Below are 27,148 nucleotides of genomic sequence, written 5' to 3' on the forward strand. Positions count from 1 at the left end.
ATATTACACAGTACAAAATCCACGGCCAACTCCATATTCATGTGGCTTTACAATGAAAAAAAAGAACCCTGTGAGCTTTTATATAGCGCAATATCCACCAAACTGTTCAAAGCACTTTACAATGATTCCCGGACGGGGTAAGCTTTCAAGCTAATGCTAACTAGCTTGAGACCTGATATTGACTGGTTAAAGTCAAGATTTAAGTCTGACCAAAGTTGCTTGGCTTTTATTTGTTTGGCTTTTCCTTATAGTTCTTTATAATCAAATTACATTTTCAACCTACCTAATTGTTTATGATATGACGTCCTCTACATCGACATAAGTCTGTGCATGGTAATGGTAAGCGGGCTCGCAAACATTTGCATCGGGACGTGCATCCTTTCTTGCAGCCACATTTGACAAGTTGTTGGCACACTTTGGATACTTCCGGCTGTGATGACCAGTATGGTAAGAGCTTTCCTCCGTCCATTTTCCAGCCCCATTCCAGAGGTGATGATAGTACAGGATCTTTTTCTGTTGCAGAGCTCAAAACATAGCCAGCTTGATATGCCGCCCGTTTAATGTGTTGCTGTAATGCACTTCTTGTGGGAGGAAGTCTCTCTAATGCACGACCTTTTTGGCAAAATAAATATTTTCTTGCTGCATTAACACCTGTGCAATCTAATGCTTTGTCGTACATAGTGACAGTAAAGGTCTCGAGCTGGTTGACGTGATGATCCATAATGACGTTTGGTTTCCTTTGTTTGCTTGTTCTTCCAACAACGGAAGCATTGTACTGATGAATTTCGGCACATTATGAGACAAAGGGCGTTCAGAATGAAATCCAGCCCAAGTTTTTACATCCTGTTCCAAGTAATTTGATGAAACATGTTGTAGCCAGTCCGTTTCTTCTGACATATAAGGGTCATTTGTCATGTTTGAAATAATGTTCGATGGAGCAGTGTTTGTTGTAAGTATATTTGGTTTAACTCCAAATGCAATTTCTTGGACGACCTTTAGAAAATCCGACAAAACATTGCTGTCTGTGTGAATGACGTCAGAAGTATTCATATTCAACTTTTCTCGATCAACACCGGACTCATCATTCGTAGGTTGCTGAAACATGGAGATACTTGTTCCGTGGACAGAGTTTTTGTGAGTTGTTGAGCTTGGATTATAATCAATGTTATCAACAGCAGCAACAGTAAAAAGTTCTTTCTTCAGATTGATTGGGCAAAGAATTCCTTCCTCTTCGAATCTATTTTCAGCTGCTGATGCGATATCCGATGACAATGACAACATACGTTTATATGAGGAATACAACCCTAGCGAAAATAATGTGTCAATAATCTTCTTTGATCTTGTATGTGTGTATAAAAAAATACTTACATACAATGGTAATGGCGTCTCTTTGATCTGCGATTTTCTTTTTTGAAAAGTCGACCCGGTTTTATTTTTATTTTTGGTATTTGACACAATAAGTTGTGATATAGATAGGCTTTCTTGATGCCTGGAATCTGACTTTTCTGAAGGAGACGATCCAACCAAAATCATTTTGATTAATGTCAACAGGGAGTTAGGCACTGCGCCTTCTTGACTTCCAATCCCGATGTCCCATTGTGTTGGTGTTTGCGGGCATTTGCGAATGATGTCTTGTCGGATAGTTTTTTGCTGCACGCCACAAAGACATTGCATTATCATCTGCTTGTTCCTTTTGATTCTTTACTAATAACGCAGCAACTTTGCTATCGTGTGCTACATATGTATTTCGTCCAGAAGAATAGAATTCTATGCTTGGAAAGACTCCCATAAGCCGCTCTTTGAACCGGGTGGGGTGTGCATAGTTATTTCCACAGCCTCTTGTGGTGCACTCACTTTTAAACTTCTTAATAAGTTTTGACAACTGGTGGGTTGCATTAAGGTTCTCCTCTACATAAGACACGACTGCTGCGAAAGCGAAACTTTCATCAGGACCTGAATGTTTTCCCTTCATATGATTAGTCTTCGATTTTCTACCCTTATTCATGTATTTGATGTGGCAGAGTTTATGGTAGTGTGCCTTTTTCGCTACTAAATCACCACCATCGATGTAGCTGATCATTGTAATATCTTTTATCAAAGTTGCTGTAGCAAGTATCTTATCTTCCATTTCCTTCGTCATTACAGCATGGAGCCGTCCTGGCCGCTTATTTTGATATATAAAACACTTTGTCCTGTTTGATTTCAACTTCTCTGATTTTTGACATGGTTCCCTGATACTTCTTCTGGGTGTTGTTTCAATTGGCAATTCGATACTCAAAGATGGATATTGTAATGTTCGCTTCTAGTCTAAATTCATGCTTTTCTTCTTTGTTTTTCTTGTCTTGAAGGCTTTTAATTGCATTAGAATTATATTTCACTCGACAAGACCGATGCCATTTTGCATTGTTCGATTTCAATTCTTCAAGAGTTCCATTAAGATGTGTTTTGACATTGCTATCAGCTAACGAATTGTATTAATTTAGATTTTCTAGAAAGGTTATATATCCTTGGTCCTTGTTTGGAAGTTTAGAATTAGCTGGACAAATCAACTTTTCAGATGAATCAATTTGGCATAAATCAAACACTTTTTCCAGTCATTTGAACCAATAATTTTTGCCATCGTGCATGAAAACAGCCAAATAAACAATGTTCAATATTAGGTACTATCTATATAATATGTTTGCGTACATATGTTTACTTAATTTATCACTAATGGGGTTCTTCTATGTCCAACTTTTTGGCGGTTGTATGACCTAAATGACGTTAACACAATTTTATCAACTTGTCATTCACCTAAGGCACAATCTGTTTTGTTAGCATGTGCATATATACGATTTGCATATCTCAAGGTGAGAAAATACATTTCTCGTTGTGTGTGATTTTCATAGGTAAAGCCATAATTAATACAGTACTTTACATACAATGATCAACGCCTAAAGCACGGTGGTGGTTGTGGTGGTGGTGGTGGTGGTGGAGGGAGTGAGAGAGAAAGAGATAGAGAAAGAGAGAGAGAAGAAGAGAGAGAGAGAGAAGAGAGAGAGAGAGAGAGAGAGAGAGAAGATAGAGAAGAGAGAAGAGAGAGAAAGAAGAAGAGAGAGAGAGAGAAGAGAGAGAGAGAGAGAGAGAGGAGAGAGAGAGAGAGAGAGAGAGAGAGAGAGCGAGAGAGAACATCCCCACCATTACATTTCAATCAATGAAATAATTCTATGTAACTGTGTATAGTAATATAATTATATCAATACCAATCCATGCTAACAAAGAGTTATAAAATGAGTCAACACCGGTTTACGTTTTATGTTTCCCTTCAAACACCACGACCAGCCCTAGTATTGGCCCATTCTAAAAATAACCTTTTGGAAACTGTCAGCCGATTGGGTAGTTTCCACCGACCCGCACCCCTCCACCCTGCTTCTACTTTCGCGCCGCTTCGTGTTTGTCACAATGATATGTCGCATTCATATATCGGACGCCATGATAAATATTGTTGCCGATTTAAAAATATCAACTTTTATTTACTTAATTTCTTGGCTCACAGACATCGCTGGAAGTGCTTCTCTATCACATTTTGTAGCCCTTGACGTGCTTTACAATCCCTGAAAGTTTCATGCTTTCATCATTCGTTTGCACAATAGAGCTATTTTTTGCCCTTAATTCCCTCTGCTATATATATTGTTTTTCTTGACATGTTGCATGGAATTTATTTTTATTTATACCTTACTATTTCCACCAAGAATGCGGTTTCAACAGGAGCTATCACTACTCTCTTGGTACAACGATTGGGTTTGCTGACATAACGAATCATTTAAATAAGGAGAGAAATTACGATTGGATAAAAAAAATGATCAAAGTATTAAAGACCAATATAGATGCCTTTTGAAATTTAGTAAACCAAGTCAACTGTAGTACACTGGTAAATATTTGGCCAAAAAAAGACCCAACTCAATATCGAGCGATTTAAATGACCCCCATTTTGGCAAAAATGAAGGCTCATTTAAATCGATCGAATTTTGAAGGACGAGAATTATGGTCAAATACTTAAATACGAGTCATTCCAGGCTACGGTGGTTAACTGGTGGTTAATTAAAAGTTTGTATTCGGGAGAATCACATGAACACGTGTCACATGTTTGAAAATCTATGCCTCTGAGTCCTATTAGTCGTTTTTTGTACCACATGACCCTGACCGTCGTTGATTGCACAAACCTCCGAAACACAATATTGACGTTTAATTAGCCCGTCATTGCTTTAACACCAACGATTTAATTAGTTTGCTCCATCCGAAATTTCGGCTCTTGGTACAATTTTACAGGGTTAATAGATGAATCTAGTTTGTCACGTCCTAAAACGGTAATATATATATATATATATATATATATATATATATATATATATATATATATATATATATATATATGTATGTATGTATCGCTTTCATTTAATTTTTATGATAAAGCAGAAAAAAAGTAGAAGTAAGAGGCGATATATTCTATTCAATGATATATATTAGATTCTATGATGAAGTAAAGGGACAGATTGGAGCACACTTATGAAACAGTTGTGTCCGGATGGAGAATGACTCTCAATGACGTAATGTTATAACATTATAGAAAATGTCACCTGAAACTTAATGACATTCACTTTATAACACGATTCAATCGCAGTATAAATTATTTATGAGTTCAAACAATTTGTCATCATTGAACTCAATATGAATATCCTTTTAATTGTTTTAATGAATTCGATTGGTTTTAATTGTGATATTTCCAAATGCACAGATAAACGAGTTTTCTCTTTAAAGGCAGTATAGGTAAAAGCGTTGTTTATAACTGAAAATTGATATTTAGAAATTTCATTCATTTTCCTATCATCAATTAGACATACGATTATTGTCTTTGTTTCGTGATAATTTTTTAAATTTCTATCAATAAAGTCAAATGTAATATAATGTCTGTTGATAGTGTTGATATAATGTGTGTTGATGAGATCAATGCTTAGGATGATGACTGGTGATGATGATGATGACGATGATGATGATGATGATGATGATGATGATGATGAGGAGGAGGTTGATGATGATGACGATGGTGATGATGATGAGGAGGAGGAGGAGGAGGAGGAGGAGGAGGATGAGGAGGAGGTTGATGATGATGACGATGATGATGATGATGATGATGATGATGATGACGATGATGATGATGATGATGATGATGATGATGATGATGATGATGATGATGATGACGGGGAAAAGGAGGATGAGGATGAGGTTGATGATGATGATGATGATGATGATGATGATGATGATTTAAAAAGATCCAACCAAATTTTTAAAAGAGCATTTTGCCAGTGTACAGCATTATTGTTGTTCTTATTGTATGTAAATCCACCTGGAACCTGGCTGTGTTTATCACCTATGTCAAAATACCCCATCAAAATCCTTTAACAACCCATTAACAGCGAGAGTGAACTTTTTTTTTCTCTCCAAGTCACAACATTTCGAGTTCTTTATCGGGTTATATTATATGTTAAAGACTTAACTGTTTTTTAACCAAGGGAGTAGTCATTACAGGATGTTTAAAGTTTTAAATGAATATTGACTCCATTAAACTAGAGCTTTTATATAGTGCAATATCCACTAAACGTGCTTAAAGCGGTTTACAATGGGTCCCTAGCGACACTTAACACAGAACTAGACATGACGCCTTTTAGGCGATAATACAGTTTTTTTTCGGAAAGAGACATCGCTATCAACGGCCAGGTACTCATTTTACACGGTGAGAGAAAATGTGAATAAACAGCCTTTTCCAAGGACTCAACTATGGGCCGAGCGAGGCTCAAACCCAGAACCTTTCGATCCGACAGTTAGTGTCATACCACAAGACCACATCGCCGGCCATTGGTTTGTTTATTGAAATAGTAAACTGTGTCCAACCGACTCAAATCGGTAAGTTTTCGGGGTAACAACTGTGTGAGAAGGTTTTGGTCTAAGACGACGTGTACTTATTTGCAAGTCTGGTAACCCAATTCATTATGGGCTCATTATTGTAATGGAAATCTCAAAAAAATGACGCAAAATATTGTCCATTACGACAATGTTAGACTTAGCCCATACTTGCGTCCGGTCATCAGACCTGCAAATATGTACACGTTGGTATAAGATAAATATATGAAAACGTGTGTATGAAACAATGACAGGCAAAGAAAATTGATGTTGTGGGATTATTTATATCTTGATTTTTTTTTTTACAACATCCGGCACTGTTTCATAGACCTCTAAATTTTTGGAGCCTTTCTTGAATTAAGAATTGAATTTAATGTTAACAATTTTTAAAATTAATTTCCTTTATTCATCTCATAGGGGAAATTTGTCTCTAGGGTCTATTCCAAGGGCAAACTGGAATAACCCAGGCGTCAGCTGTAGTGCAGCGCCGCAAATTGAGCTAGGGCGAGGTGACTTGCTCAAGGTGATCATCGAACTCGGTAACGAAGCAAAGACCGTACCGATGAGCCACGCGGCCACGCAATATATTAATATAACTGAGGTTAATTTTTCATGTATTTTTCAGAACAATAGATTAGTTCTCAAAGGGCCAAAAATAAAGATTTCATAATTTTGATCATCATATTCTAAATTCAATATTCTTTTGTACTTGGTGTTGATGGTTCCGATATTCCAGTTGGTAGAACACTCGCTTCATAAGTAAAAGGACCGTGATCGATGGGGGGTGAAGACGAGATTTTCATCTGAACCTTTCTCAACCCAGCATGATCACCTGGTCACCTGGGATCTGGTAGAAAGTAGTCTGCAATAGTCCTATCCAAAGGGGAGTCAGCAATTGCTATTGTCTGTTTTACGTTCGAGAAACCGGGATAGTCTCTGGCTCCATGGGCTAATGGCATTGAATGACTAATATTTTTTTGGACCCTGCCATGATATTGGTTTGAAACAGTGTATGAGATACAATATTAGACTAAAATCTTAGTCGGCCTGTGAAGGGTTAATTAACAGCTACAGCTTATTAGCGTTCTCTTGTCGCTTACTTCTCTCTTACCACTCCCACTCCCATGATGAGAAATACACTGTTTTGGTTTCCTCCGTTCCAACCAGACTATCTGATATTTATTTTTCTCGCTAATTTCAATTTCGTTCCTGGTTAAACCCATTAACGGTGGGACGACGTTTATTTCAAATCACGATGTTTCTCATCGTTTTCAAAATAACGACGTAATCGTTTCCACTAAGATGTGATAAGACCCTCCCATGCACAAGCACATTTTGATTTCAATGATTTGTTTTAAGAATTACAGTTTCCAAACCTTTGTTAAGAAAGCTCAAACCTCTAAATCAAGGCGAGTCGAATATAAAATTCATAAATAATAATAAATGGCATTTATATAGCGCTTCATCCCGGTGACACAGGCTTTAAGCGCTTTACAGTGATACAACAAAACATATTACTGTAAGACAAGTGTAGATGGAATAGTGATACGAATTCAATTTAACAAAACCTGATAATAGTATCGATAGCAATTATGACGTAAAAAGATAAAACTTCAAGCGAGATTTGAAAGTTATCTATTTCTTTCATATTCATTTACAGGTCTCTAAACTTGCTAATAAAATATTGTATATGTATTTACTTCGGATAGGACGCTAGTCTATCGCAAATTACTTTACAGCAGATCTAACAGACCCAGTCGGATAGGACGCTCGTCTATCGCAAATTACTTTACAGCAGACCTAACAGACCCAGTCGGATAGGAAGCTAGTCTATCGCAAATTACTTTACAGCAGATCTAACAGACCTAGTCGGATAGGACGCTAGTCTATCGCAAATTACTTTACAGCAGATCTAACAGACCCAGTCGGATAGGAAGCTAGTCTATCGCAAATTACTTTACAGCAGATCTAACAGACCCAGTCGGATAGGACGCTAGTCTATCGCAAATTACTTTACAGCAGATCTAACAGACCCAGTCGGATAGGAAGCTAGTCTATCGCAAAGTACTTTACAGCAGACCTAACAGACCCAGTCGGATAGGACGCTAGTCTATCGCAAAGTACTTTACAGCAGACCTAACAGGCCCAGTCGGATAGGACGCTAGTCTATTGCAAAGTACTTTACAGCAGATCTAACAGACCCAGTCGGATAGGACGCTAGTCTATCGCAAAGTACTTTACAGCAGATCTAACAGACCCAGTCGGATAGGACGCTAGTCTATCGCAAAGTACTTTACAGCAGATCTAACAGACCCAGTCGGATAGGACGCTAGTCTATCACAAAGTACTTTACACCAGATCTAACAGGCCCAGTCGGATAGGACGCTAGTCTATCGCAAAGTACTTTACACCAGATCTAACAGACCCATCTACCCAATCATTGCTGGGTGGACAGATGGATCAGAAAAAAATCTCGACTCCACCCAGGATCGATCTCGGTTCCTTTGCATGTGAAACGGGTGCTCTACCAACTGACCTACAGGGACCTATCGCTGACATTGTTACCAATGACAAATCAAGGAAATCATAGATTTCTGATGATAGTTTTGGTCCTCATTTTTTTAAAAATGTAATCGCTTGACATGTCGACTGATCTTCTGTTATTTGCTGATGTGGTCTACTCGATAAAAGAATGACATTCACTGTTTGAAATATAATGATCTCTGCTCATGTTAAGGTCCTGGGTTCAAGCCTCGCAAGACGCATTGTTGAGTCCTTGGAAAAGGCTCTTTAACTCACATTCCCTCCCAGGTGTGATCGTTGACAGCTTTGTTTCTGTCGGAAAAAAATCATTAATATCGCTTAACAAGCGTCAAGTCTTGTTCTACATGATAAGTTTTGCTTTTAGTCAGGGACACTTTGTAAAGCGCTTTGAGCGCGTTTAGTGGATATTGCGCTATATAAAAGCTCAAGATCTTTTTATTTTAACAGTCATTTAGATTAAAATGACAATAAATGAAAAGTATCTACCCAATCATATTATACTAAAAAGTTAGTGTGAAATATGAAATATACGTGATGTGGAGTTGTCCAATGAAAAAACAACCAACAACTCGAATCGCTGCTACTGCTCTCTTGGGGGAAAATGGTAGGATGTTATTTCATTTTAGAGTCAAATTGAACCCCAGCTTTAAATGGTTAAATCCACATTTCAAGTTCATTTAATTAAACGAACCTTGAAATTCGTTTCTTTGTCAGATTTTGTTTGTGCTTGGTTTAAAATGCCTCACCTGCTGCTTGAAATTACATTTGTTTTCTGCTTTCAAACACACACACACACACACACATACATTCACACACACACACACACACACACTCACCATCAACTCCCACCCACACATACACACACACACACACACACTCACCATCAACTCCCACCCACACATACACACACACACACACACACACACACACACTCACCATCAACTCCCACACACACATACACACACACACACACACACGTGCGCAAGCGCACTCCCACACAATATACACGCATATACACAAATACAAACACACATGCTCTGGCTCTCATTTTCCCGTCTGCTTTCTATAAATATACAATACACTTAATAATTACATCTGGTTGCAATGCATTTCGCTGAAGAGCTTCGCTAATCGATTCGCGTATGTATTTGATTTAGCCATGCTTATTGCCCTGACCCCCACCTTCTACCCCTGCCCTTTCACACCTGAATAACTTATCTTCCTGAAATTCCTCGATCTAAAAATCAAAAGTTGTCAAGTTGAATTGTAAAAGTATTGCGTGAGCTCATAATTCTATTATCATTCCGGAAGTAAAACTAAATCAATATTAAATGAAATGGTTATGTTTGCTTTTGCTAAAATTCTTTGCATATCCTGTGATGGAAAAATATACATTTCAGAATTCCCGATGTTTGAATCTAAATTAGAGGATAGTCAAGGCGAGTTCAAATCCGACATTACACTGGGTCGGAGCTATTGGTCGCATATTTATTATTAGAAATAAAACCAGAGACTGTCTTAAGCCCGGAATCTATTCTTTAAAAAATTGGATTGGGGATCAACATTGTTCCGTACAGCCAATGATAAATTATCATCGAGCACAGAATTACTGGCAGATCTTAAAATTATAGAACTATCTTTATTCCATCCATCTCATTGGGAAAACCCTATCATTTCTAAGTAAATAGGTACGTCTAATTTGTTGACTAATGGTTTGAAAGTGTTGAATAAAAATTCTATTCAACGATTGTAGAATATTTTGCACATATTAGGTGTAAAAGACAGCAGATTGGTAATTAAAAATAATCTTTTGGCGCACATAAATACAAATCCAACGTTTTTAGCTTTGGATCAACTTGTCATTCAAGCAGAAGGAGAAAAATACAAATTATGGTGAATAGAAGTACGACCACCATACACATTAATTGGCCACGAAATATTTAATAATCTTACTTGGAGGGGTGTAATAAATATATTCTTTCATTTCTTTGTATTTATTAAACTCGTAATATTTTTATCGTGCAATAACACATACTCGCAATCTCGTTGTGTGATTGGGCACGATAAAAATAACTCCTGTAATAAATACAAAGAGATGAAAGAATTGTATATTCACAGATTGAAACACGAGGAACCTGCTACTGTGAAACATCTCAGATTAGCACTCCACCTATTGTTTCATAAACATTAAAGAAAAAATATAAATGTATATATACACAAACACACCCTTATACGCACACACACACACACACACACACATATATATATATATATATATATATATATATATATATATATGTATGTATATATATATATAATAATAATAATAATAATAATAATAATAAAATAAGGTTGTAGTGGCATGACAGAAACTATCTCACTGCTCCAACAACACCTAACACTTTAAAATTAATCTAATATAATTGGTACCAATTAAAAGGGTCATTAGATAAGCTGCCCTGGGTTTAACAAAACAAAAGCATTGCTCTAGAATCAATCCATGGTCCCAACAACGTTTAACACGTTGAAAGTAAATCCAACTGATTTAGCCGATGCTAATTAAAAGGGTCGTTAGATAAGTTGGCCTGGTATTTTTAAAAAAGCCAAAACCCCCATGCTCTTGAATGAAGTCTTCATACATATTAAAATAAAAAGTTAAAATTAAAAAAATATGAATAAATAAAAAAGCTCGGTCATTCGACTTTGGCAATTGCCATCTCGCCGGCTGCCCTTTCTCCAAATTCATTTGCGAGCCTCTATACAGTTGAAGGCTCAAAAGATTTGTCTCGATATATGTTAAATTCCACAATATGGTAGGTAGTATAATAAGTAAAATAGATGAGTGCATGTTTGAAAAAAGCCTTTATTTCCCTGCAAATATTACGGATTTTCCCTTAGTATTATAAATAACTGTGTATTAACAAAAATGTAAATATTGAAAGGCTTCAGATGAACAATTACGGACAAAAGAAATTTCTGGCAAAAGCCGTTTGTCGGCAAAACAAGCAAAAGACAAAGAAATAGAAGAGGAAAAAAAACATTAAAAAGAAAATAAAATTTTTCGTTTATGCTTGCCCAAAAGATTCATTAGTATTTCATCTCCAATCAAAACTTTCTCGTGTTTACCTTCTTGCAGGCAATTGTGCAGTATTTGGATTTGGTTTTGCTCAGAAAAAAAAAAAAAAAAAAAAAAAAAAAAAAAACTATGTTCGAGTGAAGACAAGATGAAAAAAAGAGAAAATTGCTTTTGTGAATAGTTATAGATCTACGCTCACAACCATCACGCTTTCTTTCTATTATAAATTGCATATTATTTCAATGAGAAAGTCTCTTTTTAGTTTTATTGGAGAACGTAATTAGTTCCTTTTTTATCGGCAGGTTTATGGCTTTTATCTTATTGAAGGGAAGAGCATAACAACCAAATGACCCACAGGTGGAGAAAATAAAACCGTATGCCAGATTTGCAATTTAATGTCAAAAAACTTTTTTCCTATTCGGCCACAAAACATTAATTAATCCCTTTATAAATCGATGAAAAGGAGCCGGACGTGTCCAAAAATGAATCTAAACTCGGGATTTCTCTGTCTTAAGTTTCAAGCCTTTTTCGTTTTACAAGTTAGGTCACATGAATTTGTTGATATATGTAAAGTCACATTTTGTGGCTAAAAAATGAAAAAGACGTTTCGTAAATGTAGCCAAAATCTCGTTAAATGGAAGAGGCTATTTTTTTTCTTCTTCTGTTAAATTGTAAAATGCTGCCTATGAGAAATCCACTTCTCGTCACGGCATAAGTGTCATCGAGAGGTCATGAACCATGGTTGATTGCATATATTATCTATAATAAAAATAATATGAAATATTTCAGAGTAGGATTTGGAAAAGATTTTCACCTGGGGTCAATTCAACCCTTACATCAAAGACTGTGTCAAATTTCAGTCTCAAATCACAGGAATTATTTACTATTCTCAATGGATTTGTTTGTATAAAAATAACGCTTCCTATCATATTCTCTATTAAAAAAGATAATGGAAAAGAAGCTTGAATCTAATTTCTAAGACAGATCATGATGTGGATGTTTCAGGTTTCCCCTTTGTCAACAAAACACAATGAATGAGACACTTGATACGAATGAGAGATGAGAGGATGAGGTTCTTAAGGCGAATAAAATTATTTTAGAAAATTTATTGGCCAAAATGATATATCGTCATGTATAAAATTGGAGTGTATCTAACGTACACGATACAATTCCCACTAGAGTTTGATTTGTTTCAAAATGTATTTGTTTATCGTTAAGCTGAAGAAGGATTAATACCCATAACGTCCATTGTTTGTACTGTTACCATCCAAAAGTCTTTTAATTTTTACCTTTTTATTAGTATCTTTACGATCCCAAGCTTTAGACAACCCAAAACCGTTTTCTAGGAAAATCTCTCTAACATTATCTCTGCCACGAAATTCAGGAAATTAACAAAAGATCAAATTCAAATCTCTGGAACTTTTAATTCAATATATTCCGATAATCTGCGTTTTTCCTCCTTTGAAGTTTTTTTTCCTGCAGTTGAAATGTCGAAATATTACCTAATTAAAAGAGCAATCTATTGTGGTAGATTTCATTGTATACCATGCTATGGTTATGGCACTGTGAATTCAAGAAGAAATGGAGAACAATCCATCTTGTTCCAATGAAAAAAAGCTCTCTATGTTGGGTCGAGACAACGTGTACATATAGCAGGCCTGACATCCGAACGCAATTATGGGCCTAGTTTAACATTGTTGTAATGGACAATATTTTGCGCCATTTTTTTTTTTTTAGATTTCCATTTTACAACAATGAGGCCTTTAATGAATTGAATTGTCAGACCTGCAAATAATTGCACATCTGGTCAGAACATTTACAAAAATAAAACAAAAAACAAATTGCCAAATGAAATAGTAAATAATAATAATTGAGATTTTATATAGGGCAATATCCACAAAACGTGATCAAAGCCCTTTACAAGAGGTCCCCGGCCAACAGCAACACTTAATATGTAGGACGGGATATGACGCGATATTACAATTTTTCCGGACAGAGACAGCGCTGTTAACGGCCAGGTACTCATTTTACACATGAGTACGGTGAGCTAATGTGAGTAAAGAGCCTTTTCCAAGGACTCAACTATGCGCCGAGCGAGGCTCGAACCCAGGACCTTCCGATCCGAAAGCGAGTGTGAAACCATTAGACTACATAGCCGCAAACAGTAATAATGTTAATAGTTCTTCAGAACCACGAGACTGACTTGTGGAGCCGGGCTTCATCCGGATTTAAGTAGCATTAAAATAAATGTCAGTAGCAATTGCTGATGACGTGAGTTTATTACAGAGATCCAGTTACCCAATCACTACCTGGATAGAAGACAAACAAACAAACTCGGACTCAATCCAGCATGAAAACCGGTCCCTTTGCATTTGTGGCGAGTGTTCTAACAACTTGGGTATTGGAGCCCTCAGAAATTTATGATGTACTCCCCATACCTACTATATCTCGATTTCTATATTTTCGAAGAACATATTAATAATAATAATGCTAATAATAATAACAATTACAATGATAATAATAACAATAATTATAATAATCGTAATAATAATAATAATAATAATAATAATAATAATAATAATAATAATAATAATAATAATAATAATAATAATAATAATAAATCTAATAATAATAATAATAATAATAATAATAATAATAATAATAATAATAATAATAATAATAATAATAATAATCATAATAATAATAATAATAATAATAATAATAATAATAATAATAATAATAATAATAATAATAATAATAATAATAATAATGAAAATAATATCAATAATGGTAAATTATATTCGTTGAGCGCGTTCATCCTTATCATGAAAAAATGTACTCGTGCACAGAGAAAAACGTCCCTCCCCCCCCCCCCCCCCCCCCCCCCCAATATCATATTGTATCAACACTTAACGTTCGATATGAACTCAACTGATAATTTCATTTCTTATAGAAAAACATCTAAATGTAATAATAGCGAGAAGGTAAACATAGCTCTCTGTATGTGATGATAACGTAAATCTCAACATTGAGCTAAGGGAGAATGTGCGCAACCATTTGGCCTATCGGGTCTATTGGCAATTTGTTTGATTTGATAACAACCAATCACCGCCAAGCATTATCATAATATTATCATATCCATCGTGTCGCAGTGACATGAGGTAAATAACACAAACTTGTACAGTGAAACCTCGTTATACCGCAATGTGTCTGTGACTTATCCATTAATCTGTTATTATTTGATGGATACGAGACCGACGTTTAATTATGTGCAGGTCTGATAACCCAATTTGTTATGGGCTCATTGTTGCATTGAAAATTCTCTGAAACCAACGCAAAATATTGTCGAATGTTAAATCAAGTCCATAGTTGCGTTCGGTTATCAGACCTGAAAACATGTGCACGTCAGACCAGAGCGATGAACTTGAATCAGCATGAAAATAATCCTAATTTATACGTTAATACATAAAATTTAGAAAATTTGTAGACATCAATTCGCTTCAATGTCCTAAACATATAAATTTTGTCATCAAACTTATATTTGCTAAAATTTTATTCAATTAAATTGGTTATGGAGTTCAGCAGAGAGTAGAGGGAAATCGTAGTTCTAAAGTATTCTCCAAATTGAATTTTCGGAATTTTGAAAATCAAATTTTAATATTTTAGCATCTTTGGTAAGCCACGTGACTATGTCAGATTGACGCTTTGTATCATGTATCTGGTGTGACTTGCACTTATTTGATAACCCATTTCCTTATGGGCTCATTGTTGTAAGGGAAATCTCCAAATGTGACTCAAAATATTGTCCAATAAAACAGGGTTTAACTAGGCCATAAGTGGGTTCGGGTGTCAGACCTGCATATATGTACACGTCGATCTGGTAGCATAATGAGGAGGCTGAAAAACAAATTGTATTTTCATAAGATAAACACAGCCCTTGTTTGTTATTAAGTTTGCGATAAACGAGGTTTGCGGTACAGCTGGGTGATATAACGAGAACCTATTGTAGGCCTCTCCCTCAGAATTTTCCTGAACTCTGCCAGGTTTTGATTTGATAAGTGGTAGAAAAATAGGAAATAGATTGTTCAATGTGCTACTAGATAGGTCTAGTACAAAATCAAAACAAACACCTCACACGCGTTCATTATCATTATGTGCCGAATGCACGCCAATAAATGTGCAAGAGTTATTATGGTCTATTAGTTATCATTGGCATGAAAAATGCATGAGATCATAACAGTAGCATAATCGCTACTTTATCTGACAAAAAGTATATTTTAAAGTTTGGCCTGAAATAAAACGACTTCAAATATGGATTATAATATGATGCCCAACATTTAACCTGAAACTCCAAAAAAAGAGTTTTTACTTCAATTTTTTGACTTTTTGACAAGTTGGCATCCCCTCAATCAACAGATATTTGAAGTAAACGTTTTTTTCCGGAAAAAAATATTAAGAATATGTTTAGTGTGAGTACGACTGTTTTTGTATAGTAACCAGAATAAACATCACAACTTGTTAATTACAATATAAATAATGGGAGTAATTTGCACAAATAACAGGACATGAAGGGGAAATGTCGGTGGGAAAGAACGCTAGACATCAAACTGATTTTGTTTACACAATAAATTACCCGATTAACTTTCATTGTTAGTTACTGAGACAACGCAGTACTTTAAAATAACTCGACGTTTTGCCTTTCGATAGCTATGATGCTCGACATAGCAGCCTCGTCAGTGAATGTTTGTCATTCCCTCTTGTTGGTAGTGAGTTCTCGCAGTTTTTAAAGACGACTTCTATCAATTTGGGTTCTTCGAAGGCGAAGGGTGGGGGGGGGGGGGGGGGGAGGGGGGAGTTAATATTATTTCAACTGCATCATTGATCGATGTCGGTCTTTCTACTTGAATACAAGATGCCAAACCATCGATAAAGAGGAGATTCAACTCTCCTCATTTCAAACGGTGTAGTCTATGGGAATGTTCTTGACAATGCATTGCTTTTTGGTGCTTCTCTGCATACTGACGTGTCGGGTGGGTAAAAAATGTAATGGTGATATAAACAAGACATGAGGTATTCAAGTGAGACTAAGTTCTTAATTCGATTCAATAGTCTGATGTCACGTCCGCCCAGCAACCAGGAGCTTGGTTCTCAACAAAGAAAATCGATACTTTTTTTTATTCTTCATGCTTGCTAGAACTTCTTCAATTATCAGAATGTATAAGAGACAGAACATGATCAGATTTAGAATGTTTTTATTCCTCTGGATTCACTTTTATGCTTGTCGGAGAAGTATTTCATAAGGGTGTCCGTCATTGTTCCGATAGTTTAGAACCAGTTTAAGTTACTATGCGTCATTACGAGAGAAGTGACGTCATGACTGTTGAAGGCTATTATCGGCGGTGACTGATAATATTGTAAAGTGGTAGTATTTAAACAATAGCGTCTGTAAAGTAATTGAAACCGGCCGTATGAAAGCCCCGTGATTGAGAGAGTTTGTATTGGTTTTTGTCAAGATCGATCGATATTTGAAGGACGACTTTTCTGACCAAATCTAAATACACGCCTTTCAGAGTACGTCAGTTAAGTCGTTAATAACAACTTTCCATTTAACTCTCTCCGTCCGGGCCATTTTCAGGAATTTCACCAAAACCTCACACCTAAACAACATCAACTACAACAAGATTTTTTCCCAATAAAACATTACAGCTTTATACTACATACACAAACGTTAACATGTTTTGGCTGTATCGTATCGTAAAAAATGTGACAATTTTAGTACGGTCGGTAATGAGAGGGTTAACTTTTTGCCGTCGCATTGCATTATTGAAATCAATTTTTAAGGAAGTGTCGGGTTATAAGATTACGGAGCGAAGGCTACGATTTGAATCAGGGACAAAGCTGCACAGCAATAACAATATATTAGAAAGGTTTAGCAGATCATACGTATAACGTGTCCCGCAAAAAGGATCACGTATCACGTATCTATCATATGATCATTCTCATTACACGTAAAAATAGTACAGCTATGCGAATTTTGATTGGATGTCACAATGTAAATATTGCGTGACTCTCTATTGTTTTATCTTCTACAGATTTTTACATCGAGATGTCAGTTGACGTCAGCTTAACATCTCTAGTCTTCATCTGTGTTGTCATCCACACCCACATATCCAAAGTACGTATTCCTGTTTTACAAAAGTGATGTTATCGTTTACGTAAAATACTCGCCAATTCTACCAGCCAGATCAATCGTAACAACACACACACAACTATGAGTGGCCATAAAAGTTTGATAGAGGGAATTAAGTGGGAGCTAGACACTCTACTCATGCTATGCGTTTAGGTAAAATACTGACCTACACGGTCCGCCAGATCAATCGTATCGACAGACAAAAATACGTAACCTTTAACGTTTGAGAACTGAATAGCCAATTGGTGGGTATAAAAACAACAAATAAGTGCTAATTGACATCAACTTCATTTTATTCTATGAAAAAGATCTCAAAATCAATATCCCAATTAATAACCCATCGCCGCACAACAGTATTATCTGGGGGGTAAACCAGAGCCCCAAAAGGGATTTTAAGAAACCGTATTTATACATCTCAATCTAACATAATATATTATGCTTAACCAAAGTTTAGTTTGGCATCTAAAGCTCTACAACATAACACAGTTTTAGGCGGCATGTTACGTTTAACTAGTTTCTGTATAAAAGGAACGAAGTTGACGTCTCTCAGCTCTTTGTTATTGTTTTTTAGCCAGCCATCGTTTTGAGTAATTCTCACTAAATTATATCAATCGGGCTATAAAAACGGTTAAGGTTACACAAATTTCTGGTTGTTGGTACGTTATATTCGGCTGGAAGATGTGAGCATTTTAACTAAGCGTATATCACCAATTGCTAAGCAGAATCTACCTTTTGCTTCCTTTCAGATGGGATGCTTGTCCATTGCATCATACATACTTTGCAACAACAATACTTTACGTAAGGTGTTATCGTTACTAGTTACCCAATCAAAGCTGTGTAGATAAGGGGCTCAGAAATGTTTTTAAAAACCCGACTCCAATAGGGATTTGAAATAGGCCGGGTTGTCTTTGTTGAGTGGTCTACTGTTTATTGGGCAATTGGGGCCCACCGCCATGTAGAACTTGTTTCAAATAACAAGTACTTTATATTTTAATTTATATAATTTAGGTGTCCATATCTATCTACAGAGTGATTTTGCGTTCATTTTATCTGGGAGAGAAAATGGCTCTTCTATAACCAAAGGCTCATGAAGTTTGATCCGGTAACGACAAACGTTCACCATAATCTCTTTCTGTTAAATTTAACTCACTAGCTACCCAATTGTGCTGAGCTGAAAATATTATCTCAACTAGAAGGAGAAATTCTGTTAATTTTGGGTACGAAGCAAAGACCGTAACGCTGAGCCACGTTGTCCCTATATTCAATGTTGACTAAAAATAAAGTGAGAATGAAATAACATTCTCTTTATCCACCATTAAGGAATTTTTTTCTAGGGTTTACTTCGAGGAAAAGACGAGGTGACCTTGACGTCAGTTGCAATGCAGAGGCGGGAAGTTAGTAATAGAGGATCATTTCCTTGTTGAATGAATGAATGAAGGAATTTATATAGCGCCTAGATCCACAATGTGCCCAGAAGCGCTTTACAATGCAAATAACACACAACAATAAATTGATAATTTAAGCATAAAATCTACCATATTGGAATAGCAAGAAAAGAAGGAGATGCCAACATGGGGCTGAAACCCGGGCCTCTTGAATGGAAGTTGTATGCCCTATTCACCCTGTCATCTGTTCCCCACGATTTAGAATACGGTGCATTACTCATACATGAATGTTATAGATCTGTTCTCACGCAACTGTTAGGTGAACTTCCGATAATATCTGGTGTTGAAAGGTAAACAATAAATAAGACAAATATAACATTCATCCTAGCAACCCCTTGCACCTGTCATTGATTAGGCTGTCCATAGTTTTTTCCTTAGCCAAATCACCTGTTAATTAGGTTGGAATTTTTAAAAACGTAATTAGCCAGAAATGGTTCTACTTTTGAACTGTAAATACGGCATTGAAATAAATTATGTGCACTCTTATAAAGACATTTGCGCGGTATTAAAATGTTGAGTGCACTTCACAAAATTTGACACGTTTCCACAGTCAACACGAAGGAATTGAAATTGAACTTTAAAACAGTTCAATGTCCACTAAATTTACGAATAGCAATATACAAGGGATCCCAAGCCAACAGCAAAACTTATCAAGGTGGATAAAGCATGTCACCTGTAAGCCGCAATTTTACAGTTATTTTTGTTTTATAGAGGCAATATCGTTACCGACCAAGCACTCATTATACACCTGAGTACGGTAAGACTATGTAAGTAATGAGTCTTTTCCATGAAAACAACTTTGGGCCCCGGTCCAAAAGCGAGTCTATACTACACGACTAAAAAGCAAAGTGTAGCAATAAGTATTTGTCACTGCCTATAATCAGGTACTCATTCAATCGTGAGTCGAATGAATATATAAAATACTCTGCCCAAGCATACAGCGCTTGTAGTAGAAGAATGCTATCGCTGACAATCTTCCAGAGACTGACATCTCTCAATAAAGATGACTTCGGAACAAGGCCTGTGAATGCCACATACAAATTGTATTATATATGTTGGTGTACTCGACTTTGGTGTGATGAGTATCAGGCTCTCGGGAGTGATGGACAACGTCAAAGCGTCAAAGCGTATGTCCATAACGCTTGAAAGATGACTTTCAGAAAACAAAATGGGATTTGGTTCCTTATGGCGCCAGGATTAAGAAATAAATGCAAAGATTTGCACATTGAGGAATGTGGTTTCATCGAAATAATATGACCTTTTATTCAGATAATTTTGTGAAATAATTTGTCACAGATTAAACGTAGTCTTCAATAAACATTTATTCTTCTTTCTCTTTTTATTTCCTCATCCTCCCCACCTTCTCCTCCTTCTCCCCCTCCTCCTCCTCCTCCTCTTCCTCCTCCTCCTCCTCCTCCTCCTCTTCCTCCTCCTCCTCCTCCTCCTCCTCCTCCTCCTCCTCCTCCTACTACTACTACTACTACTACTACTGCTACTACCACTACTACTACTACTACTACTACTACTACTACTACTACTACTACTACTACTACTACTTTACTACTACTACTACTACTACTACTACTACTACTACTACTACTACTACTACTTTACTACTACTACTACTACTACTACTACTACTACTACTACTACTACTACTCTTTCTCTAGCTCCACAAAATTGTTTGTCATATAATAATCCATTTTTCCAGATCTCACTCAACCTCACAATCTATATTGTCACAGCCATGCAGCATCTTAATATTATTTCGAATTTATGTGGTTTATTGAGTATTACAATGTCAATCTCAAGTCATTGTAATTCTATTGAATCTTAAACGCATCACGTTTCATTGGATACCAAGGCAACACATTCGACAGGATGGGGATAATTTTACAATCGATATTTGAAGGACGAGTGTAATGGACATAGTTTTAAAAACATGTTGTAATTTTTCAGACTACGACAATAAGAGATATAAGGGAACTCTTTAGGTATTGATAATTGTATACTACAGAACTGACCAAGATGTTTGAATATTAAATGGCAACCTTTGAAAACATCAATATAACAGTAGATCACATGATAAGAGAGGTATGCAAAGTAAATAAACACATTTAAATATAAATGTCACCCAAAACAGTTCAATAACAAATGCACTTAATAGAAAAATAATCATTGAAATAATATCGATGAAGAACAATGTCTTGGAAATTAGGTGGTAATTTGTTGATAAAATATTAATATTTCATTACATTTTAAGTTAATAGTTGGTAATAGAAACTATTTATTCTCTTCTAACAGGATCGCACCTTTTGGTAAAATTACCACGTGTTTCCGTTCTCAGGAATATTTTATTTCTGGTTTCAATATTCTTTGATTTTTAGAAATATGAAGTAAATAGTAAACCCACTAGATTACATTGCGTGTTTATATTATACCCAATATTCCGGATCATATTTTGTCAATTACCGTTTATCAAATAAAACCTAACCTTAGTGTAGTGGTAGATTTTAAATACAAAAGTTATGACTCGTGAATCAGTTCAAACAAGTAAATCGTAATATGGTCTAACCCTTTATGATTTACGATAAAATACTTTAAGCTAAATATAAAAACATCGAAATCTATAACCACAAATTCCAGGAAACAATTTATTAGTAATAGAAAAATAAACAAAGATTCTTGTACTCGTTCGTATGCAAACAACTTTAAACCTGTCTCCAATATGACGCTCCCAAGGTAGCGCAACGATTTTGATGTTTTTGTAATGTCATACACAGTAATAGAGAGATTCTTTAATAAAGCACGTACGCTTCGAAAATGACCTTTAGAAGCACATAAAAAAAGACTGAAATGAGAAATTATGGGATATCATGACATTATTAGTAGAGGCATCAGTTTAAATTATTTTCACCATTTAACTACCGTACGCTAGAAAGACACGTATTTAAAAATTTGGCCAGAATACTCTTCCTTCAAATATTGATCGAATTAGATGACCATCATCTTGGCGAAACCTCTCAAACCTGGAACCTCGCGGTGATTCCATCAAGTCCCAGGTTTGAGAGTTTTCGCCAAGATGAGCGTCATTTAAATTGATCGATATTTGAAGGATGAGTTTTCTGTCCAAATTTTTGAAAACACGTCTTTCCAGAGTACAATCGTTAACTGGTTAAGGAAATCGAGGATCAAGATAACTTGGCAACAACAGTAACATTTGATAGCCATTTAAAGTTACAATCTAAAAAAATATTTCAAAGACAGGTTTATAGATTTATTAATGCCTTTTATTGGGGCCACTAAACCCGATTACCTACTTGATCTCAACTTGCGAGAGGGGACATAATATTATTGGTTGAAATGTCATTTGTGTAGATATATGAGTGACTCAATCATTGAAGTCTTGGAGAACGGGTAATTAAATATATATATCCACATCAATTTCCTCTTCCGGGGTACAAGTCAGGCAGTTTGACTTCAATTTTTCTTGAGATTTGTATAAATGGTCAAACAGTTTACTATAAGTTAAATATTTACTATAAAAGAAAATTAAATACAATGGAACTGATATTTTTTTAAAACTGTTATTAGAAAATTAAAGAAAAGCGTCAAAGTCTGTGTTGGAACAAGTCAAGTGCACTAACACATCAACATTTGCAAGTCCTATAACGTTTCTGCGTGATATAATCGCTCTTTCCTATTACGTGGTCAATGACTTCAATCAAAACAAAACAAAAATGATAATGACTGCACCAGAGATTCAAGTATCGTGCGGCTGTGTGGTCTAGTGGTGTGACACTCGCTTTCGGATCGGAAGGTCCTGGGTTCGAGCCTCGCGCTCGGCGCATAGTTGAGTCCTTGGAAAAGGCTCTTTACTCACATTCTCTAACCGTACCCAGGTGTAAAATGAGTACCTGGCCGTTAACAGCGTTGTCTTTGTCCGAAAAATTGTAATATCGCCTAACAGGCGTCATGTCCCGTCCTACATGCAAAATGTTGCTGTCGACCAGGGACCCTTGTAAAGGGCTTTGAGCACATTTAGTGGATATTGCGCTATATAAAGCTCAAAAGCTCAATCATGCTGCTATTGAATTTCTGAATGCTGAAGGCTGTTCACACATGACATCCATACAAAAATGAAGTGTGTTTACGATGACGCTTGTGTTGATTATAATAAGGTCGTTCGTGGAACTTCAAGATCAAACTCGTTGCGGGAAGCCCCGAAGTGCCTTGAACATCAGTAATCAAACTGACGACGATAACACGATTCTGGCAAATCGGCGATTTAGACAAACTGACATTGCAAAAGAGGTTGGAATTTCAAAAGAAAGAGTTCACCATATCGTAACAGTGATTCTTGGATTAAGAAAGGATATTAAGAATAGGCAGTCTTTTTAATTCATTATACTAGCCTACTGTATTGTGGAAATTAACATTGATCGAGACATACCGTTTGAGCCATCAACGATCAAAATAGACCCGCCTATAGCTAATTACAAAGCGCAAATGTCATGGTTTCATGCGAGTAATTATTCAGTCATCTTTGCCGTCTGTAAGCAAACGTACTGTCCTTTAAAATATATTAAAATATCAAAATAGATCGGAAAAGGTAGGAATGACACAGTGCAGAAAGAAAAATACAAGAAAAATCATCCCAAATTATCACCCTGCCTCGACTGGGGATCGAACATCAGACCTCCTGATTACTGATGAGACGTGCTATCATTATACCACAGTTACGATGGGGATGTTTAAAGCCACACCAAGTTAAATATTGCAAATCATAATTATTGGATGGTGTTCGCAAATGAATTAGGAATATGGCGGCCAGGTAGCGATTCCTAAAGTCAAATGACCGACCATAGGGCTAATGCCCTAGTGAACGTAGACACCGTTTCTACGTAGCTACTCTCAAGGGTGAGACACACTCTGTTTATGTGCTTTCAGATCATGTACGGTACCGTCTACTTTATCTAATCCTATGATAAGATGTCCTAAGTATGAAGACCCTGTCAAAAAATTAAGTTGTTTTAGTTTTAAAATTTAAATTTAAAATTAGTGCTAAATATAAATAACGATAATTAAATCGACAAAAGAGTAATTTTAGATATAGAATTATAACTTTTTAAAAATGAATTTAAATTTAAGTATTAAATCACCGAACATTTTATAAGTCAAGGGTTACAAAATATTTTAAATATGAAATAAAAGAGGTAACTCTTTACTTAATTCTGACTTGACTGGCGACTGCGTAAGTGAAATGATGGAGAAACATCAGTATTTGCGAAGAAATAAAGGATCTTAAAAACAGACAGTCGTCTATTTTAATCATTGTATTACTGAATTGTACAAATTAATGTGTGGATAGAGATTAATCCTTTAAGCCATCGATCTGGATCTGTCCGATAGATTATTATCATTAGATGAATCGAGAGACATTTAAAATGAAGATATCCAATTAGGCCTAAACTCGCAATGATAGCCAAAAACGACTCATGATTAAGCCCCGTCAGCTAAATAACCATTTGAATCAACGGAAATTGTAATTAACTCTTAATTTAAGAAAAGCGTGCCAGTTACTCGTATATCAATCTGTGAAAACTAGCTCAATAATTTTTAGATTTACCAGTAATTCTGGGCTCGATGATAAACATTTTACTTCGGCTGTACGGAACAATGTTGATCCCTAGGTCCCCAACCCTATTAAAAAAAAGAATAGATGTGCCCATATCAGAAATGAATACGCAAAGAATAATTGCATTAAATTCTTTTATATATTTTGAATATTTCCTCAAATAACAGAAAGTAAAAATTTGCCCTTCTCTAGGGATGTGAACCTTGTCATGTTTTAAAATATTTACACTATTTGACACCCATTCATGTAAGATTTGGAAAATAATCTGCAAGAAAATGGAAACAATAAATTTCCCTCGTGTCATAATCCAAAAATAACTCAATGCAAACGAGATTCCTGCAATGCTAATTACGTTTCCAAAAATATCCACCAATCAGATGTCAGGATGATCAAGTTCATACACTTTTCGCCCCAACCCTTCTCATAATATTATTACAAGGGGGCCCACACCAAAACGAACAGGACGCTTTTGAGAAGTCAATAAAACAATTCGACAGAGACAAAGCTGTTATCAGCCAAGAACTCCTTTTACATACGAGTGACGTAAGAAAATGTGGGTAAAGAGCCATTCCCAAAGAGTCAATTTTGCACTGACAAAGCATCACACATAAAATTGACAATTAAAGAATTTAGCTTTTTATCTAGCGCAATATCCACTAAATGTGCTCAAAGCGCTTTAAAAGGGGTCCCTGGCCAACAGCAACATTTAACATTTAGGACGGGACATGGAGCCTGTTAGGCGATGTTATACTTTATTTCGGACAGAGACAACGCTGCAAACGGCCATGTACTCATTTTACACCTGAGTACGTGAGAGAATGTGAGTAAATATTCTTTTCCAAGGACTCAACTATGCGCCGAGCGATGCTCGAACCCAGGACCTTCCGATCCGAAAGCGAGTGTCATAACACTAGACCACATAGCCGCACAATAGAAACAAAACCACCGGCTTCATGCCACACCAGACCATTTCCTTCCTGTTGTATAAAGTATTAAATACAACCCCTCCAATCATTGGCATAAATCAGTGTGAAATTAAAACAGGCTTAATCCCTCCTCCTCCTTCTCTTCCCCCTCCCCCCCCCCTCCCCCCGCACCACTTCACCGTTTCCAGGTTGATATGATTAACGGGTGATAAAATTGTGCAATGATATTGAACAGCATTAAGAACTAGATGGTTTACGAGTCTAGACATTTTGAAGAAATATAATCGCATTTTATATCTAATTTTAGAAAACGAAAAATTTGAATAGGATTGGGGATCAGAAACATCGCAGTTAGTTGTTGACAAAAATATTTGATTAACATTTTACCCATTGACTGCGCAATAATACATCACCGATATTTTCAACCTTTTAGGTTAACTCTTTGTTCTTTTTAAATCCCTATTACTGATATGATATAAATGTCTTTCAGGTAAATGTAAAATTGAAAACGGAAGAATTAAGGAAGAAAGTATGATTCAAAATGTGAGCTCAACAATGTCATGGTTTCGTGCGAGTAATTATTCAATCATCTTTGCCGTCTGGAAGCAAACGAACTGTCCTTTACAACTATTTTAAAATATCAAGGTAGAGAGCAGGCACTGGTGTAAGATATAGATCTGAAAGGTAGGAATGAAACAGTGCCAAATAAAGCAGGAAGAAAATACAAGAAAAAAAAATCCCCAAAAATCACCTTGTCTCGATTAGGGAACGAACAGCTGAACTTCTGATTACCAAAGAGACGTGCTATCATTACACCACAGTTACCATTTGGAGATGCTTAATGCCACACCAAGTTAAATATTGCAAATCATAAATTTTTGATAGTTCTATTCGCGCTTGGACATTGTTTTGCAAAGTTGGTGTATTCAGATAACAATAAGACTGGACTGTAAAAGAGTGTGACAAAAAAGAATGTCATGGTAGAAAAGTAACAAAATATCTTTCCTGACAAAAAAAAAAAAATCGGGACCAAACACTTCTTCGAAGTGACAGCAGCTACAGTAATTTATTGGCCGGAGAAAGGTTTCGTGTCGAAACGTTCCTTGAAAATAAAGCAAATCGTGTTCATACCCGCATCAGAATTTACTACAAGTAAAACCGGTTTTGTATCATAATGAGACCTTAATCACATCGATAATAATAATTAAGCTCTATTCGCCATGCCTCTATTTGGCTAAAAACAGAGCTGGTAACCAAACAATCTAGCAAAACCAATTATTCAGAAAAATTATGAGTGACGTTACTTGGAGCATATTTAAAAATCTGAATTCGTTCACATTGCGGCTCTCTAAAGGTGGCACGGCGCTTTGGAAATCATTTTAATTTCAAAAC

The 27,148-nt window shown here is 36.0% G+C and overlaps 1 protein-coding gene across 2 annotated transcripts in view; it reads left to right on the top strand.

Moving 5' to 3' along the window:
- Positions 1-27,148, top strand: part of LOC144964694 (A disintegrin and metalloproteinase with thrombospondin motifs gon-1-like) — a 98,134-nt gene that overhangs the window by 35,937 nt on the left and 35,049 nt on the right. For both annotated transcript variants that reach the window (XR_013643912.1, XM_078899220.1), the window contains exon 2: positions 17,650-17,732. Coding sequence is in view for 1 of the 2 variants with exons in the window: in XM_078899220.1 (XP_078755346.1) it covers positions 17,664-17,732 (69 nt within the window). In the remaining variant the exon portion in view is untranslated. The remainder of the gene's footprint in view (positions 1-17,649; positions 17,733-27,148) is intronic.

Source organism: Berghia stephanieae, chromosome 2, assembly GCF_034508935.2.
Source record: "Berghia stephanieae isolate SIO BIC M18660-M18661 chromosome 2, UCSD_Bste_1.3, whole genome shotgun sequence".
Classification (NCBI taxonomy): domain Eukaryota; kingdom Metazoa; phylum Mollusca; class Gastropoda; order Nudibranchia; family Aeolidiidae; genus Berghia; species Berghia stephanieae.